This window comes from Eupeodes corollae, chromosome 1, assembly GCF_945859685.1.
Source record: "Eupeodes corollae chromosome 1, idEupCoro1.1, whole genome shotgun sequence".
In the NCBI taxonomy this organism is placed as follows: domain Eukaryota; kingdom Metazoa; phylum Arthropoda; class Insecta; order Diptera; family Syrphidae; genus Eupeodes; species Eupeodes corollae.
Window position 1 is genome coordinate 286,148,515 of NC_079147.1, and position 17,243 is coordinate 286,165,757.

Sequence of the window (17,243 nt, forward strand, 5' to 3'; positions counted from 1 at the left end):
ACCCTCCTCTGCTGTTGGTAGCAACGAGAATATAAAGGTAGCGATACCTAATTTCAGTAGTGCCAACTATAGAGGATACAGTTTACTTAACATCGCCTAAAAAATCTTCTCCGCCATAATGTGTGAACGTCTAAAGCCCATCGTCAACAACCTGATGGGTGCTTTTAGACCAGGAAAGTCCACAGTCGATCAAATATTCACATTAAGGCAGATCCTGGAAAAAAACCAAGAACACCAAATCGACACCCACCATCTTTTCATCGACTTCAAGGCCACATATGACAGCATCTACAGGGCTGAGCTGTACCTAGTTTTGGCATCCTTGCCAAACTCGTTCGTTTGTGCAGGATGACTATGGAGAATTCACGCTGATCCATAATGGTTGGAAACAACTTAACAGAACCTTTTGATGTCAAAGAAGGTTTCAGACTTGAAAGAATAGTGCAGAGCTCACACGTCAACACTAGAGGCACTATCTTTCAAAAGTCTGTCCAACTACTAGCATATGCTGATGACATTGACATAATGGGAAGAACACAGCGTGATATCAATGGGGCTTTTGTGAGTCTTGAGGCAGAGTCGGCAAAAATGGGTTTAACGGTTAATGAGGGCAAAACAAAGTACATGCTGTCGTCAAGAAAGGACATACAACATCGACGTCTTGGTGAAAACGTCACCATCGACAGACGTAACTTTGAGGTAGTCAAGGACTTCATCTACCTAGGCTCCGCTGTAAACACAGAAAACAACACTAGCGCTGAGATCAAACGCATAATAACTCTTGCTAACCGCTGTTTCTTTGGGCTAAGAAAGCAATTGAGTGGTAAATTCCTCTCTCGAGGGACGAAAGTGTTGCTATATAAGACCCTTATCATCTTCGTGTGATCTACGGTCCCGTATGCATCGAAGGGGAGTGGAGGAGAAGATGGAACGACGAGCTATACGAGCTGTACAGCGACGTAGACTTAGCCAGAAGGGTAAAAGTCCAACTAGATGATGTGGTAACCCTTCACAGTCGACTCTTCAACATTTGGTGGCCAAATTTGAGACGACCGCTTCAGTAAACAATCCACCAACAAGGACAAGAACATCGCTGCGGTCCGTGAAAGTGTACAGCAGAACCTGAAGCAGTCTATTCCTCGGCGTGCACAAGATCTCGGCTTTTCGCAGACTTTAACTATCCGAATCTTGCATTTCGCGTCGTTACTTGGGCCTATACCCGTACAAGATCCAACTGACTTAAAGTTCATGACCATAGACAACGCCGTTTGTTCGCTGACTGGGCTTCGAATCGTTTGGGAGAGAACCCCAATTTTGTCGAAAAATCATGTTTAGTGATGAGGCGAATTTTTGGAGGTATTAACAAGCAAAATTGCCGTATATGAGACGACACCAACACACGAGAGGTTTACGAGGTGATAATGCATCCTCAAGAAGTTACCGTTCAGTCTGGATTTTGGCCGGTGGCGTAATTGGTCAGTACTTTTTTTTAAAACGAAGTTAGTGAGGCGGTCACCGATAACAGCAAGCGCTACATAACTATGGTAACTAATTTCTTATGGCCCAAATTGAACCATATGAACTTAGACGAAATGTGTTTCCAGCAGGACGGCGGCGCTACTTTCCATACAGCAAACGCCGTTCCATTCTATTTCAACATCTACCCGCCCTTATTGAAAAATTGGTTACTTTTCTGCTTCCAGGAAATTTAACAATTTAAAAGACTTTTTATAAAGAGAAATCATATAAATTACAAAATATTACTCATACGCCACAATGAGTCAATTATAAAAGATGAGTATATGGGTTTTTTTTGTGTGAAACTTAATGCAGTGTTTTAGGTCTCCCTTTAATTTTCTTTACATTTCGCCACAAAAATTATCAAACATATCAAATATCCAATCAATTTGATTTGATCTACTCTAAGTTTTTCCGTTAAAAAAAAAAAAAAAAACAAATTTCCACGGCAGTAATTGAATGTTTATTTTCGTCTGTTTTGTAACTTAATCTCACCTATTCAACATGTTTTATTATATCTTAATCTACTATAAGAAAATAAACATAAAACAAAAAATATAAACACTAAACAGCCAACACCTTTAAAACATTTTGCATCATTGTGATATAATAAAGTTAAGTTGTTTATATAATTTTATTTTAATAAGTTTTGCAAAATACTGAAAACAAGATCACTTTTTTTCTACGAGTAGTTTATAAAGTTTCAGGAACAAAGAACACAAATAATAAAATATACGAAAATCACACACAAAACAAAAAAAACTTTGATCTTAAAAACTAAACAATTAAAAATGCCTATGACTATCGGATGTCTTTTTCTCAAACAAAAACTAAAATAAATGCTAACACGATAATGTTTTTAAAATTACTATGTAACTAATAAATTACAGTCCTACTTTTGCTACTTTATGAGGATTATTCTGTTTTCCTTTTCCTTTTGTTATTGTCATTCATAGTTTTAGTTTAATTGATTTACAATCCTTTGTTAAAGTAAACTCTTTCTGGAACATTTTCTTTGGTATTTTTGACCATGTCTTCATATAATTCTGGTTCTAGACGTTTAACTGTGGAAGTTTTAATGCAGCACATTTGTGGGAAGAGTGCGCATGCAGTTGGAACCATAAAGATGAGGCTAAAAATAGGAAGTGATTTTGGGTTAAAGGGAAGAATCCAAAGAATATTCAAATCAAATAAAACTTACAAACAACCAACCATAGTTGTTTGGAATGGAGCATGTAAAAATGTCATCTTCTTAAATGCTGGAATTTTCTCCAATTTCTCCATAATTATTGGCAAAACCAACATTCCTGGAGCGGCCATGACAATTCTTGAGAATATAACTTGAGAAATGCCTTTGACAGCTGCGACACGACTCTTGCCCACGACATTTCCATTCTCATCCTGAACATCGACTCCTTGGAGAATTTCGTTTTGTCTCATAAATGGGATGTTAACACAATTGGCAGCAGCAACTGCTGTAAATGGAACGTAGCGCTAAGAAGAAACATAAATAAAGTGAAAATAGGAATACAATTAGTATATTTCGAATTTACTTGGAATATTGGTGGAGCTCTTTTTGTCCAATAGCTTTTGCATCCGATGGCAGCAATTAAAGCACTAGTAGTGGCAGACACATAGGCTACTCCAAGTTGAGTTACAGTTGTGGCAGAGTTGGCATTGCGATTGGTGTAATTGACAACAGCATTGAATGATTGATTGACGAATTGCCAAAAGACTACAGCTGGGACTGTACGATAGAACTGGAGCATAGCTCCAGTGATCAGCATACCACCGGGTACCTGTAGAAAAAGAAGAAACATTTGATTTACATTTCGGAAAGCTTAGTAAGATTGTTAAGGAATACATTTGCCGAGGAAGTAAATCAAAGTTTTTTTTTTCCTTTTGGACCAATTATAGCAATGGGTATTCTGAAAAATGTTCAGCCTTGCCTTTTGTTCTTTTATCGGCCAACATTCAGAATATATTGTAATAATCTTGGCTTTATCGAGAGGCCAAATTATTCTTAATGTATAACAGTGTGTTACAACTAAACTTATATTGCGCGCCTTAAGAAAATAGACCATAGTGTCTCCGAGTTTAATTTTTTTTGAGGTACTTAAGTATTTTTTTTTTATAATAAGGGCACACTCAAAGGGATATATAACCCTTATTATGTAGACACAGTGTGAGCACTAGGAAAGGGAGACAGGGTTTGAAAGGAGATGTCGGTGCACATTGGTTTTGAATTCCTGAATATTGCAATAGCTGGGAGAGACAGAGTGTGGCAAGGCATTCCACATTCGCATAGTACGGCTAAAGAACGAATCTCTGTACTTGACAGTACGACCGAAGTTGGGCTCGAGGGTATATTGATGAGCATTCCTAGAAGCGCGAGTATTACGGTTGAACTGTTTAAGGGGAGGAATGCAGCTGGCTATTTCTAGAGCATAAACCATTAAAATAACGGTAAAAGAGGGTGAGACAAGAAACATTTCGACGATTTTCAAGTGACGTAAATGATCTTATGATGGTAATATCACCAATCAGTTTAAATGCTCTACGTTCAATACTGTCCAAGAGGCTTAAGTAAGTTGCAGGAGCACCAGCCCAAATATGGGAGTTATACTCAAGCTTTGGACGTACATATATAAGTCTTGTTAATAACAGCCAGATCAGAGGGGTGAAAAACTTCTTGCATCGCCTTATAAAACCCAAACATTTTGCGGCATTTTTGGCGACATCGCGTATGTGATCGTTCTACAAGAGGTGGTTGGTGACACGCATACCGACAATATCGAGGTGTTCAGTCTCCTCGATGCAGGTGCCATCTTTGGATACTGGGAAGGGGGTATTCTCGCTTTAATGATAAAAGGCAGCATTGCGTTTTCGAAGCATTAAATTCCACGCTGTTTCTTATTCCCCATTGTACAATGCTGTTTAGGTCATAATTTAATGAGCTTTTCATATTTTGTCGTTGCAGTTCCACATCCGAAGAGGGGTGTGAATCTGAAAACGAATATAAAAAGCTAAGAGTACTATCGTCAGTGAAACAATGTATTGGATTAGAAGTCACAGACAAGAGATCATTAATAAAAATGAGAAAGAGTGTTGGAGATAAAACAGAGCCCTGGGGCACATCAGCATTTATTTTGTGCTTTTCAGACTTGAATCCATCCAATACCACTTGTATTGAACGATTCGAAAGGTAATTACTAATCCAATGAAGGAGGGATTCATGCAAACCGAAAGCACGCATTTTCAATAAGAGAGCCTGATGCCAAACCCTAGCAAATGCTTTTGAAATATCGAGTGCAATAATCTTACTTTCTCCAGAACTATGTAAAAATTTGTTCCACTGTTCGGTGAGATAAACCATGAGATCACCAGTGGACCTATTGTTACGAAAGCCGTATTTTCGGTCATTAAAAAGCTTTCGATCTTCGATATATTTCTTGAGCTGATAATTAATCAGCGTTTCCATGACCTTGGAAAGAAGGAACTTAAGTGCAATTGGTTGGTAATAGACGGTGAGAAAGATTCGCCTTTTTTGGAATAGGCTGTGACAAATGCGGTTTTCCATCCGCTCGGATCGAGACCTGAGGAGTAGGACAGATGAAAAAGCTTACGCAGTGGTTTTGCCAGCGATGAAGAACACCTCTTCAGAACAATAGCGGGGATACCATCCGGACCAGTAGATTTATGTATGTTAAGATCTTTTAGGACTCTCTACAGTACGAGTGCGAAAAAAGATTTGCCCCATAGAATAATTAACTCGCTCAAGTACAGGCGGAGTCTTACCACTCACTGGTAGCGTTGAATTGGCGGCGAACTGCCATTTTACAAATGGCCAAACATTTTTACTGCCTTTGGGGCATTGCAGTATTTTTGCCGTAATTTTTGGTCATGTAAAAATTTGGTCCATCGAATATGGGCGTTGCAGGTCTTCCTGGCTTTGCTGAACTTATTCCGGTTTTCCTCAGTTGGATTGGCTTTAAAACAACGGAAACTTACCTTCTTGACAATAATAACCTCTTTACAGCTCGCATCGAACCATTCGTTTTCCTTAGGTCTGATGCTTTTAACCCTGTTCGGGATAAAAGTTCTCATTCCCAGGAGAATCAAACTTGTGATCATATCAGCGCTGGCGTCAACGTCACTATCGAGGAAGCATAGTGACCAATTAAAGATCCTGAAGTAATTATTGAGACCGTCCCAGTTGGCTTTCTCGTATTGCCAAACGGTTCTCTTAGGAGTTCTTTCTTTAACTGGAGAGTTTTTACACGAGCAATTTGCTGATATGACACAATGGTCAGATGTACCTAGAGGAGATAGAACACTAATAGTGTACTTACCAGGGTCAGAGGTAAGAAACAAGTCAAGAGTGTTTTCTGCTCGACCTACCACGTACGATATTCGGGTGGGCTCGTTGACCAGCTGAGTTAGGTGGTTTAACTAAGCGAAGATCTCAGCACACACTCCTTCTGGTGTTGACTGGCCCGAATGTTAAAGCCATGAAGAATTGTGTACATTGAAATCGCCCGTAACAACGATTTCAGTGCGAGGATAGGACGAAACAATTCTTTGGATGGAATCAGACAAAGCATCAAATTCACGAGAAGTTGACACTCTGTCTAGATTGGTGCTTCGATAAAGGAAGCAATAGTGAATGATTTGCTTATTCACGGAAAATTTAAACCACATAAAATTGAAAAAAGAATTGGTGCAGAGACCATATTGTGGCAAAAACTGATAAGCAACATCATTCCTAATGTATATGGCGAGACCATGGTGGGAAAAGAATAAAGAATTCAGTGGGATCTGAATCATCACCCACTTGGGTTTCACTTAGTACGATTACAGCTGGCCTGTTTAAAGCAGTATGGGAGTACACAGAAAGAAAATTCGATCTAAGCTCACGAATATTACAATAATCTACCCTGAAATTTTCAGCCATTGCTAAGATGTTGATGTTGCACTTCAATAAGGATACTGTCATTAAGTAATATTTAAGCCTGGCTTAGTTTGGGAGGTTCTTCCAGAGTATTGACCTTTTTGGCTTTTCCTCTGATCTGATCTTGTTTTTAAATCACATTTTTTCTTTTGCAACTAGGTATTTTCCCCTGTTAAAAAATCTTTAAAAAATGTAAAAATGATGCCCTTCGCTGAGTTCAAGTTGATAAATAATCGTCATCATTAAGGATAGTTTCATAAAAGTGTTTTTTTTTTTGGGGCCACAACTGTAGTATATTATTTTTCACAAATTCTTATTTCTTTCTGAACAAAAAGTCAAATATTGTATTCGAAAATAAATTATAGGTTCTAACTCTATATATAGACAGAAATCCTATCTTTGGAACCCTAAGAAAAGGTGATTCATAAATAGTAATTGGCAACCCGAGTGGAACCGTGAGTTGATCCGACAGCAAAAAGGCATCAGGAATGTTTTCGTCTTCCTTTATTTCTCCGCTTGTTGTTAAAGACAATCAATTTATTAGCCTTCGATTATAATAAATTTAACCTGGACTCCACCTAGTTCCTTACGATATCCATAAAGCTCCCCACCACCTCCTCTTCCAAACAAGGAACTTTTCACAGCCGGTATATATTCTAATTTATAGTTTGTTAACATATTTTTAAATCTATTAACTTCGTTGTCTAAGACATGAGTTTTAAACAGAACAAAAAAATCGAATCGATGAGAACATTCCATCTTAAATCTATAAGCAACAAGGATTTTCATTCCCTTTTTTAAAAGAATCACGCCTCGTGAACCGAAGACTTGGTTTGAATACTGATTCATAGATTTTTTAGTGTATCGGATAGCTGATTGTCAATTGTCGCTTTTACTTTCACACTTCCTTAATCTCTAAGAAGAAGAAGATCTCTTTTGTTTTACGTGATTAAGGCCAAGGAGCTTTCTTTCAATTTTAACTCTAGCTTTGGTGTCATTACTGTTTTAAATTCTTATGTTATCGCTACAATAGCATAGAGACCTATTTCTGAATGAAAATCATATTTACTGTTTATGTTTGCATTGGCGGAAAAATAATTATTTTATCAACAAAATTCCAAAAGATAAAACAAAAGAAAAAAAACCATTTGATATGAGTTAAGTGCCTCTTGGACATTTCTAGCGCGATTTATCGAATATTTGTTTGCATTGTTTGCTTTGTTTACTTGAATGCATGTACCTCCTTGAAATGACACAATACACACAGCATTTGAGTTGTTTTTCTTCAAGTTCAATAAAAGTGAGTGTGGAAGAAATCAAAATAATTTTTCTATTCAAGTTAAAAACTCTCAATTAAATGAATTAATTTAAATTTAAACCTCCTAAACGATGATAAACACTTTCTCATAACAATCATCAACAACAACTGTACAATCAATTTGCTATTTAAAAATAAATTTCAAAGACTTTGCTCCCTCTCTCATCAATGAGACACATTGCTTCAGCAAACATAAAATTTAAAAAGAAAACAAACGTAAACTTCGCAACGCAACAGTCGGTCTATAAATACAAATTCGATGACGATGCCGTAACCGCCGCCGTCGTCGTCGTTGTTGTCGAAGCCACGATGATGAAGACGGCAAATAAATAGTTTGTGTTGTTTGGCACGTGAGTTCAAGCCATGCCACATTCTCTTGGTTGTTTGGGATACAAAGTAAGTACATTGAGGAATTCCTTCCTCTGCTGTTTGCCAAAAAGAAAAACAAAATTACCTGAAAACTCATGCGTCCACAGAAGTTCTGCAATTCACCAGTGTCTGGATGAAATGCCGAAGTGTATAATTTCATAGCATAGCGAACATCGTCCTTTGAAGTTCCAGCTGGCTCCTGTCCCAGACGATACTTTTCGACAAGTGTTTTGGCTTCGACTAAGCGTTCACTTGACACCACAACAGTTCGAGGATCAGTCATCCATGCGAAATGCTTAAACCGCCCGGTAAACGTATTCAGGTCGAATAGGGGCTTGTCTACATTGATGCGATCTAGAGGAAGGATTTGTGGATGGAAAGTTACATCACTTTCACGGTTTCTGATTTATGTAACTAAGTGCTTACCAATTTGTGCCATTTTGGAAATTTGATGTTGATTTTTAATTGACTTTGATTTTTCCTAAGTTACGTAATTTTGTTGGTTTTTTACTGCACAAAGTTGCTCTAGTTACACAAATGCACAAGGGGCAGGGGGATTGTGATATAGAGAAACCGAAAAACAGGTGCTAAAAAAACGATAGATAAAATACTTTGTTGCAATTTTTGCCACAAAAAGAGGATTCTTTAGTCTATTTAAATATGTTTCTGTTTCTGGACGAAAGCCAAGAGACAAAACTTAACAAAATAAAAAACAAATGATTGAACCACTTAACACCTTTTTTCTTCAATTTTAAATCATAAAACAAATTTGGGAACGTAAAAGAAAAGATTATCCACCCACTTGAGTTGGTTTTTCTCCAATATTGCAGCTCTTTAGGTAACTGACTGAATTCAAGGGGCTCGTTTTCGAAGACGACGTAAAACTATTGATCAATAATTCGTTCGTTAATCGTATGATGTTTGTGCAGGGAGAAGGAATGGATAAATAAATAAATTAACAATAATTCTTTTTCACACTACAATAAAAGTGCAGAGATACACACGAACGACAAACAGCAGAAGACGATGGAAATGAAATAGAATCGAATAAATAAAATGCAAAATCAAAATCCCAACCGGCTGAAATGACGGATGTCAGTTGTGTTTTGATTATGGAAAGTTCACAATGACGAAGTCTTTGATAATTCACAATGATAGTTGTTCATTTGTTGCATGTGAGTTTTTACAGGGTGAATTAAAAACAAAAAAGTTATGAGTTTAAAATGAGGCTATGATCACATTTGGCCTATGAAGTTTTTGTCGGTGATGTAACAATATTTTAGTATAGCCAGAGATTGTCAGAAAAAAGATTCAATGTTTTTTTAGCTAGATTTCCAAAACGGAGTTTAATGAAATCGAAATCAAAATTTAAAATCGATTACAATTGGTTTTAGGGTTGTACCATTTGATAGATTTCATAGCTTTGAATACTTTTCAAAATCATTTGAAGTGTAATTAATTCAGTTGGTTGTCAAAATTTGTATGAATTCTTATGTTTTTATATCTTCTATGCTTTTCTATAAAGTAAATATAAAATAAAGAGATTTTCATTAAAGGTGGCTAGATGTTGAAAGGGAATAAAACAAGCTATGTGTGAGGTATTAACAAAATTATTTTTGTATTTAAAAGGCCACAGGAAAACTCACAGGAAAAAGTCTAGCGTGGTTCAATCGCATTACTTTGGTGTCCAATTCACATTACGGCTGGAATGGGCTCACGACATGAACCAACAAGAACTACAAGCTCGCTTGGACGCAGCTATCCTCTTAGTTAATTTCAACCGTTGCAAACAATTCACTAAGGAGAAGCTAATTGTGTAGAAAATATACTATAGAATCAACAACAAACAAAACTTTTACAATAAAAATTAATTTTATTTCAAACATTTTTTTCTTTTTCACAACAAATTCAATCCAAAATACTGAGCTTATGACTATTGCTTCTGTTGGCCACATGTGCCTTCAGAATCACCATATATTGTGGCCCACCGAGCAACTTATAGGCGGGGTTGAGAAGATTCTGAACGATTTCGCGTAGGTTCTTATGGGCGGAGCAGAAAAGGTCAATTCGTTGTTCCAAAATTTTATCAAAATCACACTCACCTAAAGCGATCACTAGAGTTGTTATGATGGGCTTCAATTTCTCCATGACTATATCTTTGGCTTCTTCCTTTGAGGACTCACCTGGCTTGTCCAAAGCACTGAGCATCTTCTTGATAGTGGCAGCCTATTCATCAAGTTGCGATAGCCCACTGTTGTGGTTTTATTCACTGAAACAACGATTCCCACATTGTGGAATGTGTTAGCGAAAATTTTCCTAGCCCTGCGACTTAGCCTCCACCAGAAATTTTCTTTCATACTTACTCTCCTCCACAAATGAACTTAACACCTTTCTCATATCTCCCAAATCCTTGTGATTGAACGGAGTTACCGGAAAGTCTTTCTCCAGGTAGGTGGAGACGAGTTCGAAGACGCATCCCTTAAAAACGTCATTAAGAACTACGAGCAAGTCTTCCTCGTCCTTGGGGTCATCATAGTGAATTCCGGTTCCTCGCTTAGCGAAGAGCGTTTAAAACTCTGGAAGATCATAGAAGTACCGCCAGTGCCTCCCTATAAGTTTCCTTTTACTGTTTTTTTCTCTTCCATATTCTGTAAGTAAAAAACAAAAAGAAATAATTTTTATTTTGTAAGGAAATTGTATAAATAATATTACTTACCACGACTAAATTAATTTTAAAATAAAAATATTTGTTTTGACATCAGCCATCAGCTGTTTTGTTTACATTAATTTGAGCGCTGACTGCTTCGAAAGGTTTGTTTGTTTAGTTCAACTTTGAATTGCTACGAAAACTTGTAGTTAACCAAAAATGTATGGGAAAACTTGAGTTTTCGATGTACGTTTTCGGCGAAAACCAATAATTTCTCGAAAACCGGGTTTTATACTTGGTGTGAAAAGCCTATTACCTGCTGGAACCACATGTCGTCTAGGTCCATATGGTTCAATTTGAGCCATAAGAATTTAGTTATCATCGTTATTTAGCACTCGCTGTTGACGGTGACTGCCTCATTAACGTCGTTTTCAAAAAAGTACGCACCAATTATGCCGCCCTCCCGAAATCAACACCAAATGGTAACTTTTTGAGAATTTGAGAACCTCGCGTGGGTTGGTGTCATCCCATACACTGCAATATTGCTTGTTAACACAGCCATTCACCCAAAAATGCACCTCGTTACTAAAGATAACTTTTCTATGGTCATAAACTTTGAACTCCTGGGTCAGTTGGATCTGGTACGGTTGTAACCCTAAGTCCCGACGCAAAATCCGCCAAGTTGAAGTCTATGAAATCCCGATTTCTTGTGCACGGCAAAGAATAGATTGCCTAAGGTTTTGATTAGCGTTTTCACGGACAGCGGGTATGTTCTCTTACTGTTCTGTTTACTGAACTGGACGTCTTAAATTTGGCCATAAAACGTTAAAGAGTAACTTGCCATGGCATTTGGCATAAAGAACTGAATAATAAACAAAAGATTTGACATATGTCACCAAAACAAAATGGCATAATATAATATATAAATAAAATATTTCCGTTTTGATGATGCACATACTAGCTAGCTGTAGGTTGGCCGTTCTTTGCAATAAGAAGTTTGGGAAAAACTCTTATGTCGAAGCTTAGTTTTGAAATGTATTAGTATTTAAAAGAATAATTTTTTATTCGAAATGTTATCGAAAAGACATTAGGCATGCTGAAAAATTATTGTAAACGCCTTGTTCTTTCCCTCAACTACTCACAAACCAAGCGCATTACATAAAGAAATTAAGCTTTATATCCCTAAACTGAAAATACTACTGTTTTTAATCAATTTCTTCTTGTCGAATTCAAATCACACCAACTTACTTTGTTCGAATTTAAACCACTTGGAAATCGAAATGTAGAACACACCACCAAAAATTCACTTTTGATATCGATAAAAGTGAATTTCAGAACTCCAGTTTTTATTTTGAATTGATTGCAATTTCATTTCAAGTGAAAGTAAAATTTATTTATGTTAATATTTACTTATAATATAATGGCTTCTATAAGCCCTGTGAATATAAAATTGATAGGTCAGACAGGCTGGAATATTTTAGTGAAGAAAGGCCTTAAAAAATGTTGAACTCTTAATCTTGATTCTCTTACCATCTAAATTTAAAGGTTCGATGTAGACTTTGAAAGAATTTTGGAAATCAGTGTTATTTCATTTTATTATGATAATATTGATAAGGTTCAATTATATATGGAACAAATTATCGGTGAAATGGCCGCAGCGATATAGCGGCACCCCTACCATCTAAGGCTCCGAATTATCGATGAGACTGAGGCTTAATTGAGGTTCTATGCCTTTAATGTACCAAATTATCCCATCTTTTAACTCTTAAATTATTGCTGGCTTATCAACGTAAACGTTGTCTTTCAAATAACCACAAAGAAAGAAGTCCAACAGTGTCAAATTACATGATCTTGGCGCAAAAGATCCATAATTTCGTTAGTTGTGTGGCAAAGTAAAATCAGATATCTATCTACAACTCGGGAAATAAAAAGTTTTTATCATCGCACGACAGGTAACTCCATAAAGTAACTGCCTGAGCGGTCTCATTTTGGAAAAAATACGTGATGCCACCAGCCCATAAACTTTATCAAACTGTCGTTCTTTGTGGGTGCATTGGTTTTTCGGTGCTGATGATTTTTTTCGTAAATTGATCATCCACTATGGCCATTTCTTGCCAGCATTCTGACCATTAGCGACGTTTGAAGTCAATTGAAATTTGTAAGCGTGCAAATGTAAGTCTTTATGCATAATATTCATCAATGGCGAGCGTAAGAAATGCAATTTTCGGATACGAAGACGAGTTGAGCCACACAATCACAAACATAAGCCATATTGTCTCCAGTAATAGCTGTACAGGCATGCACTAGTGTTTTTACATCTAATAAAAACCTGATTTTCTCAAATTTGTGCACGATTTTTTCGATTTTCCGCACATTTTAACGATTGAATTAAACGACAAAATTACAAAGTGCATGATATGATTTTGATAATCAGCCTGAAAACGCGTTTCTTTGGTACCTTTTCATGCTTCAAATTGAGTTATTAACAAATTGAGAAATTTCAAACTAAAATTTCATATTAAATAATTAAGAAAAAAATTCATAAATAAAGTCTTTTTATTTACAATCCATTTATTGAGCAACCCACCGACAGCAGTGGAACATCACCCCAAACCAGATCCCACGAATGCAACCAAAAGTCTCATGAGAGAATTCATCATATCTGTCATTATCAAACAGCTGTCACTTTATTCTTGTGCATCATCTGTCAACACACACTTTAATTTATTTAAATAAAAAAATAAAAAAACTTTTATGTTTTCCTTTTGCAAAGTTATTGCATTTTTCGTCATTTCTTTATAGTTCTACTGTTTGTAAATTTAATTTTTCATAATATTCTCTGTATCTTGTCAATTCCATTCAATTGGTTTTGTTTTCTTCTTCTTAAAATGTCCTGCAACTCATAGAAGAGAGTTGAGAATTTTTTCAAATTAAAAAAAGAAAGAATAAAATGCCTTTATTTTCGCAATGGAATATTTCATCGTCATTCCTGTCCCTGATTTTTGCACTCCTACTCAGCGGCATCGTCACCATCCCTCAAAGCACTTATGCAGCTAACATTTTAGCAGTTTTCCCGAGCGTTTGGAAATCCCATTATCTCTTTGGTAGGGCCATCCTTCAGGAGCTAGTGGCCACTCAACATCACAATGTAACACTCATAAGTGCCTTTAGAAGCGTGAACTGGGTTAATGCACAACCAGCACCATCAGACACCACCAGCAACAATCTACCTCACTGTGGCAGCGGCCACGGCGGCGGCTGCGGAAGTCGACTCACCGAAATCCAAATCGATGGCATTGAACAGAACTGGCTTGAAATGGGACTGAGTATACAAATCGATAGTATGCATGAGAAGTCGATTATGGAGCGATTTACAAGATTGGTCTATGCCGGAGCATCGACAGCTGATCTGGTTTTGGCCAATAAGGAGGTGAAGAATCTCCTGCTAAGCAATTCCACATTTGATTTGTTTATTGTTGATATATTCCTCGGAGATGCTTTGTTAGGGTGAGTTGGCTCCGCGATTCCTTAGGTCGAATTTGATAGTTTCTTCTAGGTTCTCACAGTTTTACAAGGCGCCAACTATCGTGGTGAGTCCCACTGGGCCAAATACCTGGATCAACGAAATGACTGGTAACTCACAGAACTCTGCCCTGGATCCCAGCAATTTCCTCCCTTACCTAGAGCAAATGAGTCTCTATGAGAGGATCATAAATACACTTATGTCGGTATTTGAAAAATTAACTTATAAGTGAGAGAAAGAGTAGGAGAAAGTTTGAGCGGAGTAAAGAATTTAAATTCTTTTCCATTTTAGCTTCTTTCACATGATTGCCCATCAAGCTGTGTATGAGAAACACTTTGAACCTTTTGCAATGGAAAAAAATGAAATCCTGCCACATCACAGAGACTTAGCTCATAATATAAGTTTAGTTCTTATGAATTCTCATGCGGTTGTCCAATATCCGAGGTCCTTTTTACCGAATGTCATTGAAGTTGGAGGAATCCATTTGAGAGACGAACAACTGCCTGAAGTAAGTACCGCGATATTTTCTTTTCAATGTATACACTAACGGTCTTCAAATTTTGTCAGCACCTCTTAAAATTTATAGAGGAATCTGTAGATGGAGTTATTTATGTTAGTTTTGGAGCTGATGTAAAAACTTCTGACTTCTCGGATCAAAAACTAGACATACTTCTTCATGTTCTAGAAACACTCACAGATTCAATGCGAATACTCTTGAAATGGGAAGATTCGTTTGATAAACATGATTTTCGTTCGACGAACATCTTCACAAGTGAATGGTTTCCACAGCAAGCGATCTTAGGTATGAATTATTGTCCCCACTTCACTTCCCTTTCCTCTAATTCATTCTCGTTTTTGTTTTTCAGCTCATCCCAAAGTCAAGTTATTTATATCGTCTGCGGGATTGATGAGCGTCATTGAAGCAATTCACTACACAACTCCCATGTTGGCCATTCCAATTCTGCCCGAACAAGAGGTGAATGCAAAACGCCTCGAGAATCGTGGCTGCGGCCTAAACTTGCCATATGAGGATCTCAATTATGACTCACTGCTCGATGTCATTGCCAGCGCCCTCTCTAACAAATCCCTACCAACGAACATAGCCGCGACTAAGAAACTTCTTAACGAAAACATTCAAGATCCAATGTCTCGGGCAATGTACTACATCGATATGGTCCTTCAAACCTCTGGGGCCAATCATCTCAAATCGCATGCCAATAATTTTGGTTTCTTCAAAACCGAACTCGTCGATGTTCTATTGATTATTCTTGCCGGCGTGTGTGTCATTATCGCAGTGCCATTTTTAGTTATATGTGCGATACTCAGAAGATCCGATTACACCCGCACGGAAGAGACATTGTCGTCTATGGTGAGGCAAAAGAGATCATCCGAACCAACTAGTCCGCCGCCGCCGAAGTCGCCGCCACTGAGGAGGGATAGTATTCAAAGATCGAGCAGTAGTAGCGAGAAGTAGAAACAACAATCAGAGTCAAGTGTACTTACTTCAGACATTTACGTATATAAAGTTTTTAGTTTTTTGTTTTGTTTTGTGTTTAAAATTAAGTGTAACGGCGGAATGTTTTTCGGTAAGAATAGAGGGGGTGAAAAAAAATTGTGATATATTTCGAATATATATGGAAAGTAACGATTCAGAATTTTGTGTTTTATTTCAATCATAAATGAAAAAAGGATCTTCTATTTTCAGCCTTACGAAAAACGCCATCTTTTAGAAACGGTAATAAATGCGGTTCTTTCAAAATCAAACAGGACGATTTTTTAGCCACTGCTACTGACGAAAACCGTAGAAGTTTAAGCAAGCCATGAAGACCTATAACGCCCATATTCGACGGACCTATAAATGATCAACAATTAAGTCAAAAAATACATAGAGTACAAATTTTTGGTCATTCGTAAAAACACGAAGAATTCTTCGCTCGTTGTCAATGGATGCCACTCCATTTGTTAGCTCTATAGAGAAAGCTTTTTACCATTGACGAGTGGAATGAATTAACGTGTGAGTGTGAGAAATTTGTATTACCCTTGGCGAATTGAGAACCGTTAATTCGACTTAAATGTCATACATTTTTCGAAGATTGATCCCAAATATTGTTGTTATTGAAGATTCCTTGATTTGGACGTTATTCGTATTATTATTTGTCGAACTTTTATATTGTGTGAGAAAAGGTCGAAGCTTATGTAAATGAAATTCATATGTACATATATTTTATTTCTTTTGTAAAATGACATGAATCCAGCTGCAAGAGAACTAATAAAAATCAGTTCAAAAAGTTTGTCGAACTGATGGAACCGAACCCGGAAGTAGCGAGAGGTGTTGGAGATTTTGGTTCTTCAAAAAAAACCAAAAGGAATATTGGGACCAATTTGCTACAACCCTTAACTCACTTGGGCCACCTACTCGCGATGAAAAAAAAATTATTGAACGACGAAATAAAAATATAAATACTACTACGTTCTCCTCTTTGGTACCACGTTCCAAGACCTGACTTAAGATTACTCGAGTTCCATACAAAGGAATCATGGGTTGATCCAGGATATCTTAAGTCAACATAACGAATATACACATTTTATGGTCCTAAAACTTACTTACTTAAAGAGGCGCTACAGTCCTGTGTGAACTAGGGCCTCGACGAACAAACTTCTCCATCTAGCTCGGTCCCTAGCTAAATGTCTCCAGTTTCGCGCTCCAAGTTGGGTGAGGTCACTTTCCACTTGTGCGCGCGACCTGATCCGCGGTCTTCCTCTACTGCACTGTCCTGTGGGTGTGGATTCAAAGACTTTCGGGGCCGGAGCATGGTTTTAAATGCGCTCTTTGTGACAAAGCCATCTTAGTCGTTGGACTTTTACCCTTCTGGCTAAGTCAACGTCGCTGTACAGCTCGTCGTTCCATTTTCTCATA

The 17,243-nt window shown here is 37.3% G+C and overlaps 2 protein-coding genes across 3 annotated transcripts; one reads left to right on the top strand and one right to left on the bottom strand.

Moving 5' to 3' along the window:
- Positions 1-1,958: 1,958 nt before the first annotated feature.
- LOC129941664 (sideroflexin-2) lies at positions 1,959-9,189 on the bottom strand. 2 transcript variants are annotated; one of them, XM_056050357.1, is made up of 6 exons: positions 8,959-9,189; positions 8,583-8,743; positions 8,242-8,510; positions 3,072-3,317; positions 2,720-3,012; positions 1,959-2,650 (listed from the first exon to the last, which is right to left on the bottom strand). In XM_056050357.1, the coding sequence occupies exons 2-6, from the start codon at positions 8,593-8,595 to the stop codon at positions 2,491-2,493; spliced, it is 981 nt and encodes a 326-aa protein (XP_055906332.1). In that variant the 5' UTR covers positions 8,596-8,743; positions 8,959-9,189; the 3' UTR covers positions 1,959-2,490. The 2 variants fall into 2 exon arrangements, with proteins under 2 accessions (XP_055906332.1, XP_055906333.1); XM_056050358.1 differs by having other exon boundaries at positions 8,893-9,189.
- Positions 9,190-13,499: 4,310 nt separating this feature from the next.
- On the top strand, positions 13,500-15,981 carry LOC129941189 (UDP-glycosyltransferase UGT4). The gene is made up of 5 exons (XM_056049761.1): positions 13,500-14,310; positions 14,360-14,554; positions 14,618-14,834; positions 14,894-15,128; positions 15,193-15,981. Exons 1-5 carry the CDS (start codon positions 13,754-13,756, stop codon positions 15,798-15,800), a joined length of 1,812 nt encoding a protein of 603 aa, XP_055905736.1. The 5' UTR covers positions 13,500-13,753; the 3' UTR covers positions 15,801-15,981.
- Positions 15,982-17,243: the final 1,262 nt, after the last annotated feature.